The sequence below is a fragment of the Entelurus aequoreus genome, linkage group LG10 (genome assembly GCF_033978785.1).
Source record: "Entelurus aequoreus isolate RoL-2023_Sb linkage group LG10, RoL_Eaeq_v1.1, whole genome shotgun sequence".
NCBI classification, from domain to species: domain Eukaryota; kingdom Metazoa; phylum Chordata; class Actinopteri; order Syngnathiformes; family Syngnathidae; genus Entelurus; species Entelurus aequoreus.
This window is the reverse complement of record NC_084740.1, coordinates 66,191,396-66,212,183: the sequence shown is the minus strand read 5'-3', so window position 1 is coordinate 66,212,183 and position 20,788 is coordinate 66,191,396. Positions and strand designations below refer to the sequence as shown.

The 20,788-nt window shown below is 37.4% G+C and overlaps 3 protein-coding genes across 3 annotated transcripts in view; 1 reads left to right on the top strand and 2 right to left on the bottom strand.

Annotated features, from left to right (window-relative positions):
* fhip1b (FHF complex subunit HOOK interacting protein 1B) overlaps positions 1-20,788 on the top strand; it is a 716,414-nt gene that overhangs the window by 389,080 nt on the left and 306,546 nt on the right. The gene's annotated exons all lie outside the window — the stretch shown is intronic.
* On the bottom strand, positions 7,277-13,783 carry LOC133659193 (olfactory receptor 10K1-like). The gene is made up of 5 exons (XM_062061930.1): positions 13,706-13,783; positions 13,513-13,661; positions 10,314-10,602; positions 8,250-8,380; positions 7,277-8,204 (listed from the first exon to the last, which is right to left on the bottom strand). Exons 1-5 carry the CDS (start codon positions 13,781-13,783, stop codon positions 7,277-7,279), a joined length of 1,575 nt encoding a protein of 524 aa, XP_061917914.1.
* On the bottom strand, positions 18,793-19,728 carry LOC133659192 (olfactory receptor 10J4-like). Its single transcript, XM_062061929.1, has one exon. It carries the CDS (start codon positions 19,726-19,728, stop codon positions 18,793-18,795), a length of 936 nt encoding a protein of 311 aa, XP_061917913.1.

Genomic DNA, 20,788 nt, shown 5'->3' with positions numbered 1-20,788 from the left:
GCCTCACTTCTCGTCTGCTTGTTATTTTGATCAGGAAACACGGAATTTCCGTGATTTTGACCATGAAAATGATCAAAATATACAGGGACCACACCAAAATCACATAGAAAGCATAGACCAAAATAGAAATATTCAAACTTATTTTATTTTATTACTTCGTTTTTGAACATGTCATGGTCAAGCCACCTGGTGGCAAGGTGAGGCACTGCCTCACTTGCCTACCCTGACAGCATGTCACTATATATATATATATATATATATATATATATATATATATATATATATATATATATATATATATATATATATATATATATATATATATATATATATATATATATATATATAGCTCGGTTGGTAGAGCGGCCGTGCCAGCAACTTGAGGGTTGCAGGTTCGATCCCCGCTTCCGCCATCCTAGTCACTGCCGTCGTGTCCTTGGGCAAGACACTTTACCCACCTGCTCCCAGTGCCACCCACACTGGTTTAAATGTAACTTAGATATTGGGTTTCACAATGTAAAGCGCTTTGAGTCACTTGAGAAAAAGCGCTATATAAATGTAATTCACTTCAAATTCACTTCACATATATATATATATATATATATATATATATATATATATATATATATATATATATATATATATATATATATATATATATATATATATATATATATACTGTATATCCATCCATCCATTTCCTACCTAGGCGGGGTTCCCCCCGGACAAGTCACCACCTCATCACAGGGCCAACACAGATAGACAGACAACATATATATATATATATATATATATATATATATATATATATATATATATATATATATATATATATATATATATATATATATATATATATATATATATCAGTGGCGTGCAGTCACTAGAGGCAGGGGAGGCGGGGCCTCACCTGCCATCATGGAAAGAAAAAAAAAAGAAAAAGAAAAAAAAATTAATTAAATTGTTATATGTATCCAGTGATTATACTAAAGTTATTTTCCATTTAAACTGAGAAGAGACGGTGCGGTGATCAGCAGCCAGTTGAGGCACTTGTGCCTCACCATGGATTGCGACTCGGCTAACTGCTGGCCTGCTGTGCAGTGAGACCATATAGCTATATGAATTATATTATACATTTCCATAGTTTAGTTAGCTGAGGTATATAATGTACAGTGTATTTTGTCAACAACTGTATGTGTGTAACGTATTTTTAGTGCTGAGCGATCATAAATCTGCTGCGGAGACACACTGTGTGAGGCTCGTCTCATAACCCCGCCTCCTGGTGCCAAGCACCTCCGCCGCAAAACGCACCGCCCGACGGGAGCACCGCGGCCACACCAACCAAAGCCCACACCAACCAAAGCCCACACCCAAACCCTCCACGTGCAAGACCGAATCCACCCCAAAAAAGTCACTTAACAAGAAGCCAAAAAGTGCAAAAACAACAATGCTCGCGCTGCAGGAGCCGCGAACGACCGCAGGGACACAACATTAGGTACACCTGCACTGCAGATTCATATGTTTTTAAATTTGACTGTGATGATGCAGTCTTGCCTCACCAGACATTAACCTCACCGCACACCACTGATATATATATATATATATATATATATATATATATATATATATATATATATATATATATATATATATATATATATATATATATATATATATATATATATATATATGTATATATATACATATATATATATATGTATATATATACATATATATATATATATATACATATATATATATATGTATATATATACATATATATATATATATATATATATATATATATATATATATGTATATATATATATATATATATATATATATATATATATATATATATATATATATATATATATATATATATATATATATATATACATATATATATATATATATGTATATATATATATATATATATATATATATATATATATATATATATATATATATATATATCAGTGGCGTGCGGTGAGGTTAATGTCTGGTATATATATATATGTATATATATATATATATATATATATATATATATATATATATATATATATATATATATATATATATATATACATATATATATCAGTGGCGTGCGGTGAGGTTAATGTCTGGTGAGGCATTAACCTCACCGCACGCCACTGATATATATATATATATATATATATATATATATATATATATATATATATATATATATATATATATATATATATATATATATATATATATATATGTATATATATACATATATATATATATATGTATATATATATATATATATATATATATATATATATATGTATATATATACATATATATATATATATATATATATATATATATATATATATATATATATATATATATATATATATATATATATATATATATATATATATATATTATATATCAGTGGCGTGCGGTGAGATTAATGTCTGGTATATATATATATATATATATATATATATATATATATATATATATATATATATATATATATATATATATATATATATATATATATATATATATATCAGTGGCGTGCGGTGAGGTTAATGTCTGGTGAGGCACTGCATCATCACAGTCAGATTTACAAACATATGAACCCTAAATAGTATCTTATTCACCATGTGATTGGCAGCAGTTAACGGGTTGTGTTTAAAAGCTCATACCAGCATTCTTTACACAACTGTAGCACACAAAAAAGCACATTTAATAAAAAAAAACATTATTATGGTCTTACCTTTCTTGCTGGACAGCCTTTGCGTGTGTACCATGCCGTTTGAAAAGAACGGGTCTTCTGTCCCGAAGTCAAAAGCAAACCTTTTAGCTCCGGCGTTGGTCTACCTTTAATTATTACCTCCTGCTTCGATTGAATGTCCAGTTTAGAAAACTGTTTTATTTTACATATGTAATCCTCCATGTTTTTGATAAAAGTCCAGGCTAGAGGAAATAAACAATCGCTTTTTTTTTTTTTTTTCTTCTGCGGCCGAGGAATGATCTCTGGGATCACTACCGCCCTCTACCACCAGGAGGCCGGATTACTGCGAGCCTCAACCAGTACGTCTTTTGCAGCAGATTTATGAATGCTCAGCACAAGAAATATGTTACACACATACAGTTTTTGACAAAATACACTGTACATTATATACCTCAGCTAACTAAACTATGCCATAGTTTAGTTAGCTGATATAATTCATATAGCAATACAGTCTCACTGCACAGCAGCTCAGCAGTTAGCCGAGTCATTGTGCACAATCCATGTTGAGGCACAAATCAGTAACGTGCCTCATCTGGCTGCTGATCACCGCACCATCTCTTCTCAGTATTTGAACGGCAAATGTGAAAATAAAAATAAAAATAATCTAAAACTGGTGAAGTTAAATGGAAAATAACTTTAGTATAATCACTGGATACATATAACAATTTAATTATTATTTTTTTCTTTTTACATTTTTTTTCTTTCCATGACGGCAGGTGAGGCCCCGCCTCCCCTGCCTCTAGTGACGGCACGCCACTGATATATATATATATATATATATATATATATATATATATATAATAATACATATGTGTATACATATATAATAATACATTCAGACCGCATTTTTTAAAAGACGTTTTTAGGCCATATCCGTGCTTATTCTCTGCATGTATACGTCAAATGTCAGCAACCAAAAGCAGATTTTTGTAACTTGCTTTAAAAAATGTTTTATTAAAATATTAGACCAAATAATACATTGCGAGAATCTGTTTGAATCGAGATTGGGTTTGAATCTAATTCTGAATAGAATTGTCCCCCCAAGAATCGGATCAAGTCGTGTGGGGTTGCAGCTTACTGCGGGGTCGTTCCTCCCAGATGCAAACGGACGACTCCGGACGAAAGCGTGAGGTAGGAGTATGATTTATTGTCATAAATCCTACACATTACAAAAAGACAGGAACCAAACAAAAGGAAAGCGTGCCTTAATAATTCTGACAAAATAATAGAATGGAAAATGACACAATATGTTACTGCATACGTCAGCGGACTAATTAGGAGCCTTTGATTGTTTACTTACTAATACGAGACACGTTGTGTTACGGCGCACGCGCAGTCTGCTTCTACCTCCACTTCCTCCCTGTCGTACTTAACACGTTGTCTTGGTTTGGTCACTATTTTATTTAAGGACAAACTTGCAATAAGAAACATATGTTTAATGTACCCTCATATTTTTTGTTAAAATAAAGCTAATAATGCAATTTTTTTGTGGTCCCCTTTATTTAGAAAAGTACCGAAAAGTATTGAAATTATTTGGTACCGGTACCAAAATATTGGTGTCGGGACAACACTAGTTTACACCATTTTATGGATCTAACTAAAGCATTTGACACAATTAATCACAATATTTTAATCAAAAAACTAGAATGATATGGCATCAGAGGGTTAGTCTTAAACTGGATAAGAAGTTATCTAACGAACAGGAAACAATACGTGAAGCTAGGCGAACACACGTCTACAACGCTAAATATATCCTGTGGTGTACCTCAGGGATCAATACTAGGACCTAAATTATTCAATCTCTATATAAATGACATTTGTAAAGTTACAAAAGATTTAAAGTTAGTATTATTTGCGGATGACACAACAGCGTTTTGTTCAGGAGAGAACACACAGGAGATAATACAAATAATAACAGAAGAAATTAACAAATTAAAAAGATGGTTTGACAAAAACAGACTATCGTTGAATCTTAGTAAAACTAAAATAATGCTATTTGGTAACAGTAGAAGAGAAAGTCAAACACAAATACAAATAGACGGAATAGAAATTGAAAGAGTAAACGAAACCAAATTTCTAGGTATAATGATTGATGATAAATTGAACTGGAAATCTCACGTAAAAAATATACAACATAAAGTTGCAAGAAACACGTCAATAATGAATAAAGCAAAACATGTTCTAGACCAAAAATCACTTCATATTCTCTACTGCTCACTAGTGTTACCATATCTGAGCTACTGTGTAGAAATATGGGGAAATAATTACAAAAGTACACTTCATTCTTTAACGGTGTTACAAAAAAGATCAGTTAGAATAATACATAATGTTGGATATAGAGAACATACAAACCCTTTATTTATTGAATCAAAAATACTGAAATTCCACGACATAGTGAATTTGCAAACAGCTAAAATTATGCACAAAGCAAACTATAACCTGCTACCCAAGAATATACAACAATTCTTCTCAAAAAAAGAGGAGAAATATAATCTTAGAGAAAAACGTAATTTAAAACATTTGTTTGCACGTACAACACTTAAGACCTTCAGTATATCAGTATGTGGAATTAAATTATGGAATGGATTAAGCAAAGCAATCAAACAATGTACTAATATGATACACTTCAAGAAACTCTTCAAACTTAAAGTGTTTACAAAGTACAAAGAAGAAGAACCATGACAAACATTCTCAATTTATTTCATCCATCCATTCATTCATTCTTAAAGTAATCTTACTTATCTCATCATATGAAATATGACTTACTTCACCAATTATTATTATTAAATTCTTACTATTATTTATTTATTTATTTTTATTGTGATTACTTATGGAGTTTATTGTGAAAAAATTGTGAACAGGAAGTGAACAAAAAGTTTTGCAACTGTTATGTAAAGAAAGGGGGTAGGATTAAATAAGCTCTGCTTCTTCCTACTCCTTTTCGAACATGTTGAAAAGAAACTGGAAATTGTGATGTATCATGTTGTATGCTTGCATGTTCGAAATAAACTCAAAACTCAAACTCAAACTCATTGTCTGCCAGGAGGTAAATCAAAATTTCTACAAAAAACGTCTTATATTTCACATTTCAGTGCTGAATATTCCGTTTTAGTTCAAAAAGCGACATGTTCTCTTTGTGGCACAAACAGACCAGTCAGTGCGTCAAAATATGATGACCTCATCTAACGTCAGCATCCGTGTTCGCTTGCTTTGTGTCTGTTTTGCCATGATTGTAACTAAATTAAAAGCATTAATCATGATAACACTTTTATGAAATCAGCGAGCGTGTGGTCTCCTTGCCTAACGGGCACAAAAAGAGACGCCGTCCTGGTGAATCTGAGCGGTCCTTGAGCAAGAAAGGTCGACACGGGCGAATCTAGGAGGAAGCCTTGGCAGGCAGTACTTGATGAAGATATTGTAAATAATTTCTATATTGTAAATAATGTAAATAATTCAATGTGATTATCTTGTGTGATGACTGTATTATGATGATAGTATATATGATAGTATATATCTGTATCATGAATCAATTTAAGTGGACCCCGACTTAAACAAGTTGAAAAACTTATTCGGGTGTTACCATTTAGTGGTCAATTGTACGGAATATGTACTTCACTGTGCAACCTACTAATAAAAGTCTCAATCAATCAATCAATCAATCAAAAGAGCAGTGAGGAGGAAGACTGAAAAATGAATTGTAGTTGATACATTCTTTGTTGTTGTCTTGTTATGCAGCTGTCAAGGTGAACCCCAGACCACCCTGTCCAGGGACCACCGAAGAAGGTGTTTGTCTGGATGAAATACATTCATTACAGTGATGTAATAAGCATTCCTCGGAAAAAAACGGATCTGTTTTTACAAATCTTTAGGGCCAGGCTGTCCCCATATGACTGGTCTGTGATTGCTGGGGAAAAAAAATTACAAATCTAACATTTCATTTTGTTTTTCAAATTAGGACTTTCATTTTAGTTGTTAGAAACAATTCAATTGCAACCCACGTGTCAAAAATCACATTTCATATGTCTTATTTATGATTTACCAATGATAATGTTAATGTACTCTTTGGTTCAAACATACACCACAGTTACATTTATATAAAATGTTACCGTTTTCTAAAAGGAAAGGAAAAATAGAGAATGAGTAAATATAGGTAGCTGATTAAGTGATGAATTATAGAAACAGGGTTTATTTGCATACTTAAATATAATATATAAGTATATGTAAAAAATATTCAGCGATATAATTTCAATAAAGAGATAATGCAGTATATACACATTATAACAAATACACACAGAAGTTATAAAAAAAAATGGCAGAAATTGTGCAAATGCAGTATAAAGACTAAGTAATAAAATACAATTCAGGATAAATATCAGACACTATGGTTCTCAGCTGTCTTTTTCCATATATGAATCTTGTGAACACCATATGATAATGTAAATTATATTGTTTTAGGATTACATAGAGAAATAAAGACTTCGATTCTAACAAGTGAAATCATATACCTTTGTTTACCGGACAAAACAATCTCTTGATGTGTTTCCATATTTCCTTCATTTTCACTCCATATATGATTGGATTGAACAGAGGACTGTACACAAGTATTTGCAAAGTCATTATAAACTGCACACCTTTTGGAAGATTTAATTCCATTCGAGCTATGATGACATCAAATAAAACTAAACAAAGGAAGATGAATAAAACCATCAGGTGAGGTAAACATGTCTCTGCAGCTTTTTTCCTCACTTCTACACAACTGTGATAAGTTATTATGAATATCTTTATGTACGTAAAAAGGATGAACATCACAGGAACAACAACAGCATTTATCATGATAAACAAACCATAAATGTTAAGAAATGTTGATTTTACACAGTGAAGCTTAAAAAATGTGTTGTTACAAACAATTCCTTTTGTTGTAAAATCACAGAGTTTTTGTTGAGAACTAACCACAGTTGCCACTGCAAGCTCACATGCAGGTAGAAACCAGGCCAAAGTCAAGAGCACAATAACAGCTCGTTTTCCCATGATAGTTGGATACTGCAGAGGTTTGCAGATAGACACATACCTGTCATAAGACATGGCTGACAACAGTAAGAAGTCTGAAATACCTATTGAATAATAAAGAAGATATTGAAACAGACAAGCAGAATTAGAAATAGTCTGTTTTTGAGATAAAACATCAATGAAAAGTTTGGGGTAGAAAGCAGTGCTAAACAAAAGAGAGTTGAGTGACAAAGCAGCAATGAAAATGTACATAGGCTCATGAAGGTTCCTGTGGATCCAGATTAGACATATAATGGTGCAGTTAGTGCAGAGGATGATAATATATAATGTCAACAAGATGACAAAGTACAGATATCTATACCTGTCCATTTCTATAAAGCCACCAAGAGTTACAAATGTTCCATTGAATTCAGCATCCCTGACACCAAACATAATGGTCAAATCAAGTGTAAGAATAGTTCACCCTCCGTGGATCTCATTAAGTCCTCCACCAAGCGCTGCTGTCATGTCAACAAGCTCCTCCAAGTCTTCACGGTGATGTTGCTGGAACTTGTTGTGAGCAGTCAATGCTGAGAAGAGTGAGAAGTCGTCCACCTGATAAGGATGACCCACAGGATGAAGACTGCCTGCAATTGGCCTCCAAGTTGAAGAGGCGGTCTGTAATCTTTTGGACAGTTGCAATCATCAGACTATTCTCAACGGGCTCCAACTTGTCACATGTAAGACCCACCAGCGAGATGTCAGGAGGCCATTCCTCATTTACACTTGGTACCAAGTTTTCATTCTTATTCACGTAGTTGCCACAAAGACAGATAGAGAACTTTGCTGAAGTTTGAAACCACTGAAGCTATTTTGTGTAATGAATGTAAGCAAAGGAGAATAACAATTATGAGAATGATTATATTTATAGACACAATAAGAAGTGACAGACATTCACACTACAGTACATGTTTGTCGTTCAGCTTCCATACTATCCATCCATCCATCTTCAACCGCTTGTACGGAATCGGGTCGCGGGGACAACAGCTCTAGCAGAGACCCTAAGACTTCCCTCTCCAGAGCAACATTAGCAACTTCCTCCTGGGGAATCCCGAAGCGTTTCCAGGCCAGAGAGGAGATGTAATCCCCCCATCTGATCCTTGGCCTGCCGCGGGGTCTCCTTCCAGTAGGCATACTTGCCAACCCTCCCGACTTTTACCGGGAGACTCACGAATTTCAGTGCCTCTCCCGAAAATCTCCCAGGACAACCATTCTCCCGAATGTATCCCGATTTCCAGCCGCACAACGATATTGGGGGCGTGCCTTAAAGGCACTGCCTTTAGCGTCCTCTCTCACCTGAAAAGGAGACTATTATATATGTGTCCGTTATCCATAGGTTTATCTATAACCCATAAAGTAGGCAGGCACGGAGCTATTTCTCAGCAAGTGTTTATTCCAGCCGGCACGTTAATACACTGACACACAACATCCGGATTCCCATCATGCATTGCTTCAAAACTACGGGAAGTAGTAACTGTCAGAGAAGCACAAGGCGGCGGCAACGCAGCACAGGTCACAGCCCAGTATTATGGGCCACCTTGCTAAATGGAGACCCGAGGGTGTAACATATGCCGAGACAAAGATGGCTATGCGAGGTAGACTGAGAGCTTTGCCTTCTGGCTCAGCTCTCGTTTCATCACAACAGTGCGGCAGAGAGACTGCAATACTGCCCCAGCTGCTCCGATTCTCCGGCTGATTTCCTTCTCCATCTTTCCCTCACTCGTGAACAAGACCCCAAGATACTTAAACTACTCCACCTGGCACAGAGTCTGGCTCTCTACCTGAACTTATTAGTGATTCCCAGAGCCAAAAAAAAAAAAAAAGTCTGCGGGCTATAGAGCGTTTTCTATTCGGGCTCCAGTACTCTGGAATGCCCTCCCGGTAACAGTTAGAGATGCTACCTCAGTAGAAGCATTTAAGTCCCATCTTAAAACTCATTTGTATAATCTAGCCTTTAAATAGACCCCCCCTTTTTTAGACCAGTTGATCTGCCGTTTCTTTTCTTCTCTCCTCTTCTCCCCTGTCCCTTGCGAGGGGGAGTTGCATAGGTCCGGTGGCCATGGATGAAGTGCTGGCTGTCCAGAGCCGGGACCCCGGGTGGACCACTAGCCTGTGCATCGGTTGGGGACATCTCTGCGCTGCTGACCCGTCTCCGCTCGGGATGGTTTCCTGTTGGCCCCGCTGTGGACTGGACTCCCGCTGATGTGTTGGATCCACTGTGGACTGGACTTTCACAATGTTATGTCAGACCCACTCGACATCCGTTGCTTTCGGTCTCCCCTAGAGGGGGGGGGTTACCCACATATGCGGTCCTCTCCAAGGTTTCTCATAGTCATTCACCGACGTCCCACTGGGGTGAGTTTTTCCTTGCCCGTATGTGGGCTCTGTACCGAGGATGTCGTTGTGGCTTGTACAGCCCTTTGAGACACTTGTGATTTAGGGCTATATAAATAAACATTGATTGATTGATTGATTGAACTGTACAAACCATCGGCGGCGAGGAAGACTGGGCTGCTTGTGGCATACCGCTGTCCGTGGGAGGAGTTTTCGGGAGCGACGCGTCCTGACGGCGAGGTGAAGCCTTTCTGAATGGCTTCCGTCTTCGCTGGCGTGTCTCCATCTCCTCTATGTCAACTGCAGAAGAACTGAATGCTGGCGTCATTCTGTCATGGCGGGGTTGCATCTTTATGCCGGGTGGTTCTTCCAGGAATGCAGAATGGACAACTCCTGACGACGGCGTGAGGTAGGAGATGATGTAATTATCAATAATCATCCAACTATAAAATAACAGGCAAACAACAAAGGCAAGCGTGCCTATCGCACGCGGAAGCTAAGGCGAAAACCTAGCGCAGGAAACATGGAACTATGGACAAGGCAAAACTCTCTAACTGTGGCATGAAATAAACAAGACTTACGTAGAGGGTTGCGTGACAATAGCGTGAAGCAAACAATGACGCCAGACAGACTGACTGGCAAAGGCAAACTTAAATAATGCCTCCGATTAGTGCTCGGGAAGCAGATGAGCACTAATCAGAGACAGGTGAACACAATGAGTAACCATGGCAACCAAAACAAACTCACAGGTGCACAAACAAGAACTAAAGGAGTCCAAAACTAACAGAAAACACAAAAACATGATCCGGACAACGGATCATGACCATTTAAAAACTAATAACATTAAAATTGACCCTGAAGCAGACAGGGAGCCAATGCAGCGACTTTAAAACTGGTGTAATGTGCTCTCGCCATCTGGTCCTCGTCAGTACGCGAGTGCAGCAGAGTTTTGTAGTAATTGTAGTATTTTCTTTTCTTTTTGAGAAGGCCAGTCATTACAATAGTCTAAACGAAAGGAAATAAAAGCTTGCATTAGCATCTTCGTGTTGGCCTGAGAGAGAAGCGGGCGGACTCTGGCTATGGTCTTAAAAGGATAAAAACCTATTTTTGTAATATTTTTAATATGTGGTATAAAAGTCAGCTCGGAGTCAAAAATCACGCACAGATTTGTTATAGACCATATTTGTTTAAAATCACGTCATTTTGGTATAAGTTTCTTCCTCTGGTCTTCAGGGCCTATAACTAAAACCTCTGATTTGTCCTGCTTGAGCTTTAAGAAATGTACTACCATCCATCCGACTTGATGTCTAAAATGCAGTGAAAAAGTCGATTTATTTGTCCAGTGTCATCAGGAGACACAGCAATGTACAAATGTGTATCATCAGCATAACTGTGGCAACTGATGCTGTGTCCCTTAATGACGTCCCCAAGAGGCAGCATATGAAGAATAAGAACCTAAAAATGAGCCTTGTGGAGCCCCACATCTTATCTCATAGGTTCCTGAGGAACATGCATCCATACTTACATAAAAACATCTGTCTGAGAGATAAGAGCAGAACTAGGCAAAAACAGTACCAGAGAGGCCCACCAAGTGCTAAGGCTGCTTCTACACCAGACCGACTAAGGTTATTTAGGATATAACTCACATAACATTATCCCTGTCCACACACACAATGCCATTGTTTAAGACCCGTCTGCTGGCGCAACGCGACCAAGTATGTATGCGCGGAAAATGCGCACGTCATAGTCACCTCTGACCTAATTTGTAAACGATTTGCTGTGCACTTCTCGTCAGTGTGAAGAGCTGCACTTTACTACATTGTAAATAGTTTGCTGTGCTTTGTGAGCCTTTTACATTTGTTTGCGGTGTTGCTTTGTGTGCAAGTTCTTAAATTAAATTGAACTTATCTGAACAATATCCAGTGTTGTGGTATTTCAATTAACTGGAATCTAATGTGCTGTGGGGCCCTATTGTAGTGAATCACCCCTGAGCCATCATAAATTAATCACATTTTTAATGGACATGTGGAAGTAAACAATGTGATAAAGAACATTGTACAACAATCAATCGAGGGATCTGAATATCTGGTCAGTACACTCCTCACTCGTTTGCTTTCACCTTCCATTCGACTCGGAGATGGCGGCGAGGAGGTGTGGCCGGCAGTCCGGCAGCGAGGCAGGGCACACCGGAGCCCGCTCCAAGATGGCAGCGAGGAGGCGTGGACGGCGAGCGAGCAGCGAGGCGGGGCACACCGGGTTCGACGGCGCAGACCTCAGGTGCGGGAATCGCCCGGCTAGGCACAATTAAGTAATCCCCTCTTAGTGTGTAAAAGGGCGACAGCCGAGAACGACGGGGCAGAAGGAGGTGGAGAGCCAGTGGATGCAGAGCGAAAGCGACCGAGAGCGAGACGCAGAAGACGCGGCCGGCTGAAAAGCGACCGGAAGAGCGAGCGGTGGAAGAGGAAGGAGCTGGAAAGCGACTCGACCTGAGACTGAGGTTTTATTTGCAAAAATAAAATAAAGTCAACCATGCTCGAAGCAATGTCCTTCCTTGGTGGTCCTGAGAACCCGGACGACAGCTGGAGTCTGTCGAAAACTGATAGTCTGCTTATGCCAGTCCAAATGCATTCGCTGTTTTCCGTAATCTTCCCTCGTCGGCCAGGTAATACAAAGCACACGCTACCTTTTTTATCACATACACGAGATCCTGCATTCTCGTTGTCTCCCCTACGACAAATGGACGAAGTCTTTCGCTAAGTGGAATCACAGCTAACCTGGACATTGGAAAGTTGTCTTGCCGTTCCTCTGGCACAACACACCCGTTGACAAACATATCCCACCAGGCTGCTGTTCTTCCAGGCCTTATCCAAAACCGTTGCTCAACATTGCTAAGTTGCCGTCTGAGATGTGTTGTATCCGAAATAGCTGCAATCGCACGTTTCCTTCTCTTAAGGTATTCATGTGTGATTTTCACAAGCGTCTGTACATATAGAAGAAGAAGAAACACGGGCATGTCTGGATGACTCGCCTCCATCTTTCCAGTGGTTACCTCCGAGTTACGAAACCAGTTGTTATGAAGCTAACTGTGGCACGTTCTTTCTGAAGTCACTTCCTGTGTGGGGTGCAGTCTTTTTGACGTCACTTCCTCTCCGAACTCGGTTTATAAACAATCGATGAAGCCACACAGAGCTAAGAGATTCAAGAAATACACGGCGCACCTACCCGTGTTAAAAAATTATCCAAGGAGGGGAAGCTTAAACGATGGTTTAGTGTGGCTGACACAGGGTTTAGGCTAAATAGGTATTTGTTATCCAGCTTAATGTACGCAGGGCCTAAGATGGGACAGTGCTAACCGTTCAAAGGACTTCATGACGACTGAAATCAAGGCCACAGGTCTGTAGTCATTCAGTTCAGCGATGGAGGATTTCTTAGGGACTGGAATGAAGGTGGAATTTTTGAAGCATGACGGGACTTTGCGCAGCTCCAGTGATATGTGGAATATCTGTGTGAAGACAGGTGCTAGTTGGGCAGCACAGGTCTTGAGACAAGAAGATGTAACTCTGTCAGGTCCTGGTGCCTTTCAGATGTTCTGTCTCTGAAAGAGGCGGCAAACATCTTCCTCATGTATGATTACTGTGGATTGTGTGTCGGGCGGGGGAGGGGTAGCAAGGTGAGTGGAGGTGATTGCAGCTGGACTGGAGTGTGGGAGGGGTGTAGATGGCCCTTTATCAAAACGACAATAGAAGCTATTCAGCTCCTCAGCAAGGCCATGATTAGCCTCAAGATTGGGTGATGGTCTTTTGTAGGTGGTATTTTCTTGGAGGCTTTTCCACAATGAAGACGAGTTGTTGGCTAAAAACTGGACTTTCAGCTTCTCTCAGCTCTGATTTCCTCATTCAAAGTGTTCCTGAGTGTTTTGTACAGAGACCAGTCTCCCGCTCTGTATGCCTCCTCCTTTGCCTGACGCAGCTGGCTCAGTTTTGCTGTGAAACATGGTTTGTTGAAGTCTTTGTTGGCACAAAATACTTCCTCACAGAAACTAATGCAAGATGTCACAGTGTCTGTGAGCCCGTCCAAGTCACTTGTGGCATCCTCAAACACACTCCCGTCTGTACAGTCAAAGCCGTCCTGAAACTCTTCCTTCGCCTCATTTGTCCATTTCTTTACTGTTCTGAATGCAAACTTTGCAGATTTTAATTTTAGTTTGTAAAACGGGATGAGATGGATCAAATTGTGATCAGAGCAGCCAAGAGCCGCGCGAGGGACATAGTGGTATATCCCTTTAAGATCCGTGTAGCAGTGATCTAGTGTGTGAGTGTCTCTGGTGGGACATTTAATGTGCTCTCTGTATTTCAGAAGTTTGTGGTTTAATTTCGCTCTGCTAAAGTCAACCATAATAACGATCACTGAGTCTGGATACTTGTGTTCTACAGAGTTTACCTGATCAGCGAGAGTTTGCAGCGCTTTATTCACGTCGGCTTGGGGGTTAATATTATAATAAAAAAACACATCCAACCAACATTAAAAAAACAAACACAATTACACCCATTTAAATCCATTACAAGGGATAATGGGAAAAATGCAAAACACTCTTATCCATGTTTTTGCTGCTTGGCATTTCTGATTGATTGAAAAACTCAAAGGAAGTTGTCACGGAAGTAAACAAGGTAAAAATTGAACTTTCACACACTCTAAAAAAACTGTTATAATAATTATTAATCATATATACACATTATATTATTATAATAGTATGTACTTATATATATATGCAGTGTTTCCCATAAACTGCCAAGATACCTGTGGCGGTGGGGGCGTGGCTATGGGCATGGCTATGGGCGTGGTCACCATGACATCGAGTAATTTGCATAATTTACTACAATGATATGATTTTCTCTAAAAAGGCTCAAAAATGTATACTTACTAAATAATAATAACAGTTTTGTTTTAAACATCCATCCATCCATCCATTTTACAATATAATTACAACACTTTGTGTACATATTTATATACAGATTTGAACAATAAGTTATTCACTGAAATATATTTATTAATTGTGGTTCTTACAAAAAATATATCTTATAAAATATAAAAGCTAAAATGTCTCTTAAAGCTCTGCCCCTTTAATTAGTGCATACTAAATAATTTAACTTTAGCCTACTAATACAACCATATTATTTACCAGCAACATAAAGTGAAACCGAGGCAGAGGTGTCCTGCCACAGTCAGTAACAAATAAACAGAAAACAGTAGTGGTCAAATACAAATAAGGCAACAAGAGAAGTATCCTACACTTCTCTTTTGTAAAGTAAATCTGAACAGCCTATATGGGCATCTACATCAACTATGTGATTTGCCTGAGAAGCTGGGCAGGACAAAAAAAAAAAAAAAATAAAAAAAAAATAAAAAAATAAAAAAATAAAATAAATACAAATTATATTTGTGGCGGACGTAATTCTTTCGTGGCAGGCCGCCACAAATAAATGAATGTGTGGGAAACACTGATATACACATGTCAAAAAGTTTGGACGCCCTTGATTTACAGTCTTCTAATACTACTAAAGCAGCCATTGTTTGTCACTGGATTTTCTGCACCACATTGCACACACTTTTATAATCACTCATGTAATTGTAGATACGTAAGTACATTAGTTGTGCATCACTGTCAATGACCTCCGCCATAATTATTGGGGTGTGTTGGTTAATTAGCAGCCTTATCAAGATGTGACAGTCGCAAACAATCTACTAATAAAAGTTTCAATCAATCAATCAATCAAGACTGTAAGCTGGAGGACAACACAACACGAGAAACAGTGAACACGACGGGAAGGGAACACAGGCAGAGAGAATGCACATGCGACAAAAACTGGAGACATGTGGGCTTACTGTACTAGGTACGAGAAGCTACGTTCTGGCACCGGATCTCAAGCTGCGCTGGCTTATGAAGGGTGGTTGCTCATCCCGGGCAGGTGTGTGGATTGCAGACTGTCTGCAGCCGCACGGAGGCGCACCGGCAGCGGATAGGGAACGCCCGTGGGCGTGGCCCGCGTTGCGCTCGACAAGGTGCACAGCAGGAGGAAAAGCAGCAGGAGTGTGACCCATAACATTTTTATTTTAAAAGAGTTTTAATTTTTTTTTTACATCCAATTATTTGATCGGCTCCCCAAGATCTGGTTCCCTTGGAAGAGCAATAAATTCCATCTGTACAACCTAATTCAAAACATAATGTGTATGTTTTGAATACATTAGAGAAAATGTTCGAAATGAGACAAATACGTGTTTGGATATTTTTATTTCTACTGCTTTACCTTACGTTTACATTACAAGGCTAAACTCTGTGTGTATGTTGGCGTACCCACCTCCACCCACAGAGACAAAAAGAGTGGATGAATGACAAGAAGGTAAAGAGCAAACCATCTTGAGGCCTGTTGGGAAGCGACAGATGAATAAAACAACATGAATAATTGTATTTATCCTTCGATTAATTACTTTTTATGTGTTTGTCGCGGTTTGTTTGTCTCCCCGTTTGTTAGCAGCATGTCTCAAAAAGGGGTTAACGGTCTTTGATGTGACTTTCAGAAAATATCAGAAAGTGGATGAGGCACATGTGATGAGACTTTGGGGGTGATCCGGATCACTGTCTGGATTCAGGATTTTTTGAAGGATTCTTTACTATTAAGAGATAGGTCCTGGCTGAGGTCCATGCCATGTTTTTGTGCATCTTCACCCTTTGTACATAAGGCACCAGGACTTGATGAGTGGGTTGACATCCATGCTGCGGCTCTATCTCGTGGGCTCCTCAGCGAGGAGACTCCTAGGTCCTTGGGTCTGTGACCTGGGTCAGTGTTGGCTCCTTAAGATAGTGTATTTTCTTATATGGCTCCTCCTCACTAACCCATATACAGGTGAAATTCAAAAAGTTTGAATATCTTGCAAAGGTAAGTTTATTCCTACGATTAGATTTACTAGGTGAAACTAATAAATGACATAGGCTCATAACATACAACTAATGTGTGTGAGCGCGTGTATACGCACAAGGAAAATTGTTATGACTAACGTCCATTATTAGAAGAATGTATATTTTGACTCCATGTTGATTGCATACAAACACAAAAGTTCATGGCAGTAGAGTTTAAGGTGCAGAAGATATAAACAGTTATACAATATACAATTTATTTTAAATGATTTATCAATGATAATGGTTTAATTTGTTTAAAATGTGCTTTACAAAAGTTATGTTGAAGCACAACTTATATTTATATATACAGAATTGAATATGAAGAAGTAGGTAGAAGCAGATCTTATTTAATCCTTCACTATCTTTACTCGTTGTGTTAAACATTACCATTTTATGATAGGGCGAGAAAATAATTGAGAATTTGTGACAATACATGTATTGCTTATGCAGTGGTAAAGGTAAAAAAAAATAATTAGACAATTACCAAAAAAGTATGCCCACATAGGTCAATTTAATGGGGGAAAATGAGATTAGAGGCAAGGCAAGGGCAAGTTTATTTATGAAACACAATTCTTAACAAGGCAATTCAAAGTGCTTTAGAAAAAATAACAAGAAGGCCCCCACACATACATATATATATATATATATATATATATATATATATATATATATATATATATATATATATATATATATATATATATATATATATATATATACACACACACACACATATATATATATATATATATTTATATATACACATTTATATATATGTGTGTATATATATATATATATATATATATATATATATATATATATATATATATATATATATATATATATATATATATATATATATATATATATATATATATATACACACACACACACACATACATACATACATACATACATACATTATATATATATACATATATACGTTGTGTTAAACATTACAATTTTATGATAGGGTGAGAAAATAATTGAGAATTTGTGACAATACATGTATTGCTTATGCAGTGGTAAAGGTAAAAAAAAAATAGATACAATACATAAATATATTTGTAGACAATTACCAAAAAAGTATGCCCACATAGGTCAATTTAATGGGGGAAAATGAGATTAGAGGCAAGGCAAGGGCAAGTTTATTTATGAAACACAATTCTTAACAAGGCAATTCAAAGTGCTTTAGAAAAAATAACAAGAAGGCAACAAATAAAATGAAAAATATAATCATCATATAAAATAATCACAATTAAGATAAAAATGTGAGTGTGGATAACATACTTTCAGTTGTCATATGCACAATTAAATAGGAGTGTTTTCGGCCTTAATTATAGATGCATTAAAAGTAAATAAGTACATATAATATTGATTGATATTAATATTGATAAAGCAATACAATTATTGATATAAAATGACAACAGACAGCATGGCTCTTTGCTTCCTTTTTCTTCCATTTATACATCTTATAAACACCACATGATAATGTAAATTACTTTTCTTAAAGGATCACTTGGGAAAATAAAGACTTCAATGCTATATCTATGGATTTATGATTCACCCGGGTCATTGTGTTCTCAGGGCATTCAAACGATCGCAACTGGACTGTTTGGTTTGTCTTAGAAGACGTTTCCCCTCTCATCCAAGTAGCGAACAAGTGGGATCATTTTCTTTAGTGCACCCGTTGATAAAACAATCCCTTGATGTGTTTCCAGATTTCCTTCATTTTCACTCCATAAATGATTGGATTAAACAGAGGATTATACACAAGTATTTGTAGGGTCATTATTAAACGTACAAATTTTGGAAGATCTGACTCAAATCGAGCGATGATGACATCAAACAGACACAAACAAGAGAAGATGAATAAAACCAGCAGGTGAGGTAAACATGTCTCTGCCGCTTTTTTTCTGACTTCTGCACAACTGTGATAAGTTACTATAAATATCTTTATGTACGTAAAAAGGATGAACATCACAGGAACAACAGCAAAACTCATCATTACAAACAAACCATAAAGGGTAACAAATGTTGATTTTACACAGTGAAGCTTAAGAATTATGTTGTTACATAAAATACCTTTTGTTGTATAGTCACAGAGTTTTTGTTTAGAATTAAATATAGTTGACGGTACATCCACACATGCAGGTAGAAACCAGGCCAAAGTCAAGAGGACAATAACAGTTCTTTTTCCCATGATAGTTGGATAATGCAGAGGTTTGCAGATAGACACATACCTGTCATAAGACATGGCTGACAGCAGTAAGAAGTCTGAAACACCAAAAGAATAATAGAGAAAATATTGAAACATACAAGCAGAATGAACAATGATCTGTTTTTTAGATAAAACATCAAAGAAAAGTTTGGGGTAGAGAGCAGTGCTAAACAAAAGAGAGTTGAGTGACAAAGCAGCAATGAAAATGTACATAGGCTCATGAAGGTTCCTGTGGATCCAGATTAGACATATAATGGTGCAGTTAGTGCAGAGGATGAGAATATATAATGTCAACAAGATGACAAAGTACATATATCTATACCTGTCCATTTCTACAAAGCCACCAAGAGTTATAAATGTTCCATTGAATTCAGCATCCATGACACCAAACATAAAAATAGTCAAATGGTATGATAATTGTTCACCCTCCATGGATCTCATCAAGTCCTCCATCAAAAGATGCTGTCATGTCAACAAGCTCCTCCAAGTCTTTGTGGTGATGTTGATGGAACTTGTTGTGAGCAGTCAATGCTGAGAAGAGTAAGAAGTCGTCCACCTTATAAGGATGACCCACAGGATGAAGACTGCCTGCGATTGGCCTCCAAGTTTAGAAGGCGTTCTCCTCTTTTACTTATTAATCCTCCAAAGACTTTCATTTGTAATGTGTGATGCAAATTTATGACCAATTGTGCATTTTCTTCTAAGAACACCGTTGTTTTCCTGGTCATTTGCAACCACACTGACCCCTGTACTGGGGACTAGAGGTCAGAAAATGTAGAAACGTTGATCAGTAAGTTAATAGTCATCATGTCAATAGTCATCAATATTGATCATGTCAGCATCCCTGCCAAGATAGGCTGGAGCTAGACCGTGTAGTATTTTATATGTAAGTAGTAAAACTTTAAGGTCACATCTTAAGTGCAAAGGAAGCCAGTGCAAGTGAGCCAGTATAGGCGTAATATGATCAAACTTTCTTGTTCTTGTCAAAAGTCTAGCAGCCGCATTTTGTACCATCTGTAATCTTTTAATGCTAGACATAGGGAGACCCGAAAATAATACGTTACAGTAATCGAGACGAGACGTAACGAACGCATGAATAATGATCTCAGCGTCGCTAGTGGACAAAATGGAACGAATTTTAGCGATATTACGGAGATGAAAGAAGGCCGTTTTAGTAACACTCTTAATGTGTGACTCAAACGAGAGAGTTGGGTCGAAGATAATACCCAGATTCTTTACCGAGTCGCCTTGTTTAATTGTTTGGTTGTCAAATGTTAAGGTGGTATTATTAAATAGATGTCGGTGTCTAGCAGGACCGATAATCAGCATTTCCGTTTTCTTAGCGTTGAGTTGCAAAAAGTTAGCGGACATCCATTGTTTAATTTCATTAAGACACGCCTCCAGCTGACTACAATCCAGCGTGTTGGTCAGCTTTAGGGGCATGTAGAGTTGG

What these genes read in the sequence shown, in the direction of transcription:
- LOC133659193 (XM_062061930.1), bottom strand. Translation starts at nt 13,783, where the DNA reads ATGAGGAAGATGTTTGCCGCCTCTTTCAGAGACAGAACATCTGAAAGG. An exon ending in TGACAGAGTTACATCTTCTT is followed by an intron (nt 13,662 to 13,705) that starts GTCTCAAGACCT and finishes GTCTTCACACAG; the next exon opens with ATATTCCACATATCACTGGA. An exon ending in GTCATGAAGTCCTTTGAACG is followed by an intron (nt 10,603 to 13,512) that starts GTTAGCACTGTC and finishes GTTATTTTATAG; the next exon opens with TTGGATGATTATTGATAATT.
- LOC133659192 (XM_062061929.1), bottom strand. Translation starts at nt 19,728, where the DNA reads ATGTTTGGTGTCATGGATGCTGAATTCAATGGAACATTTATAACTCTT.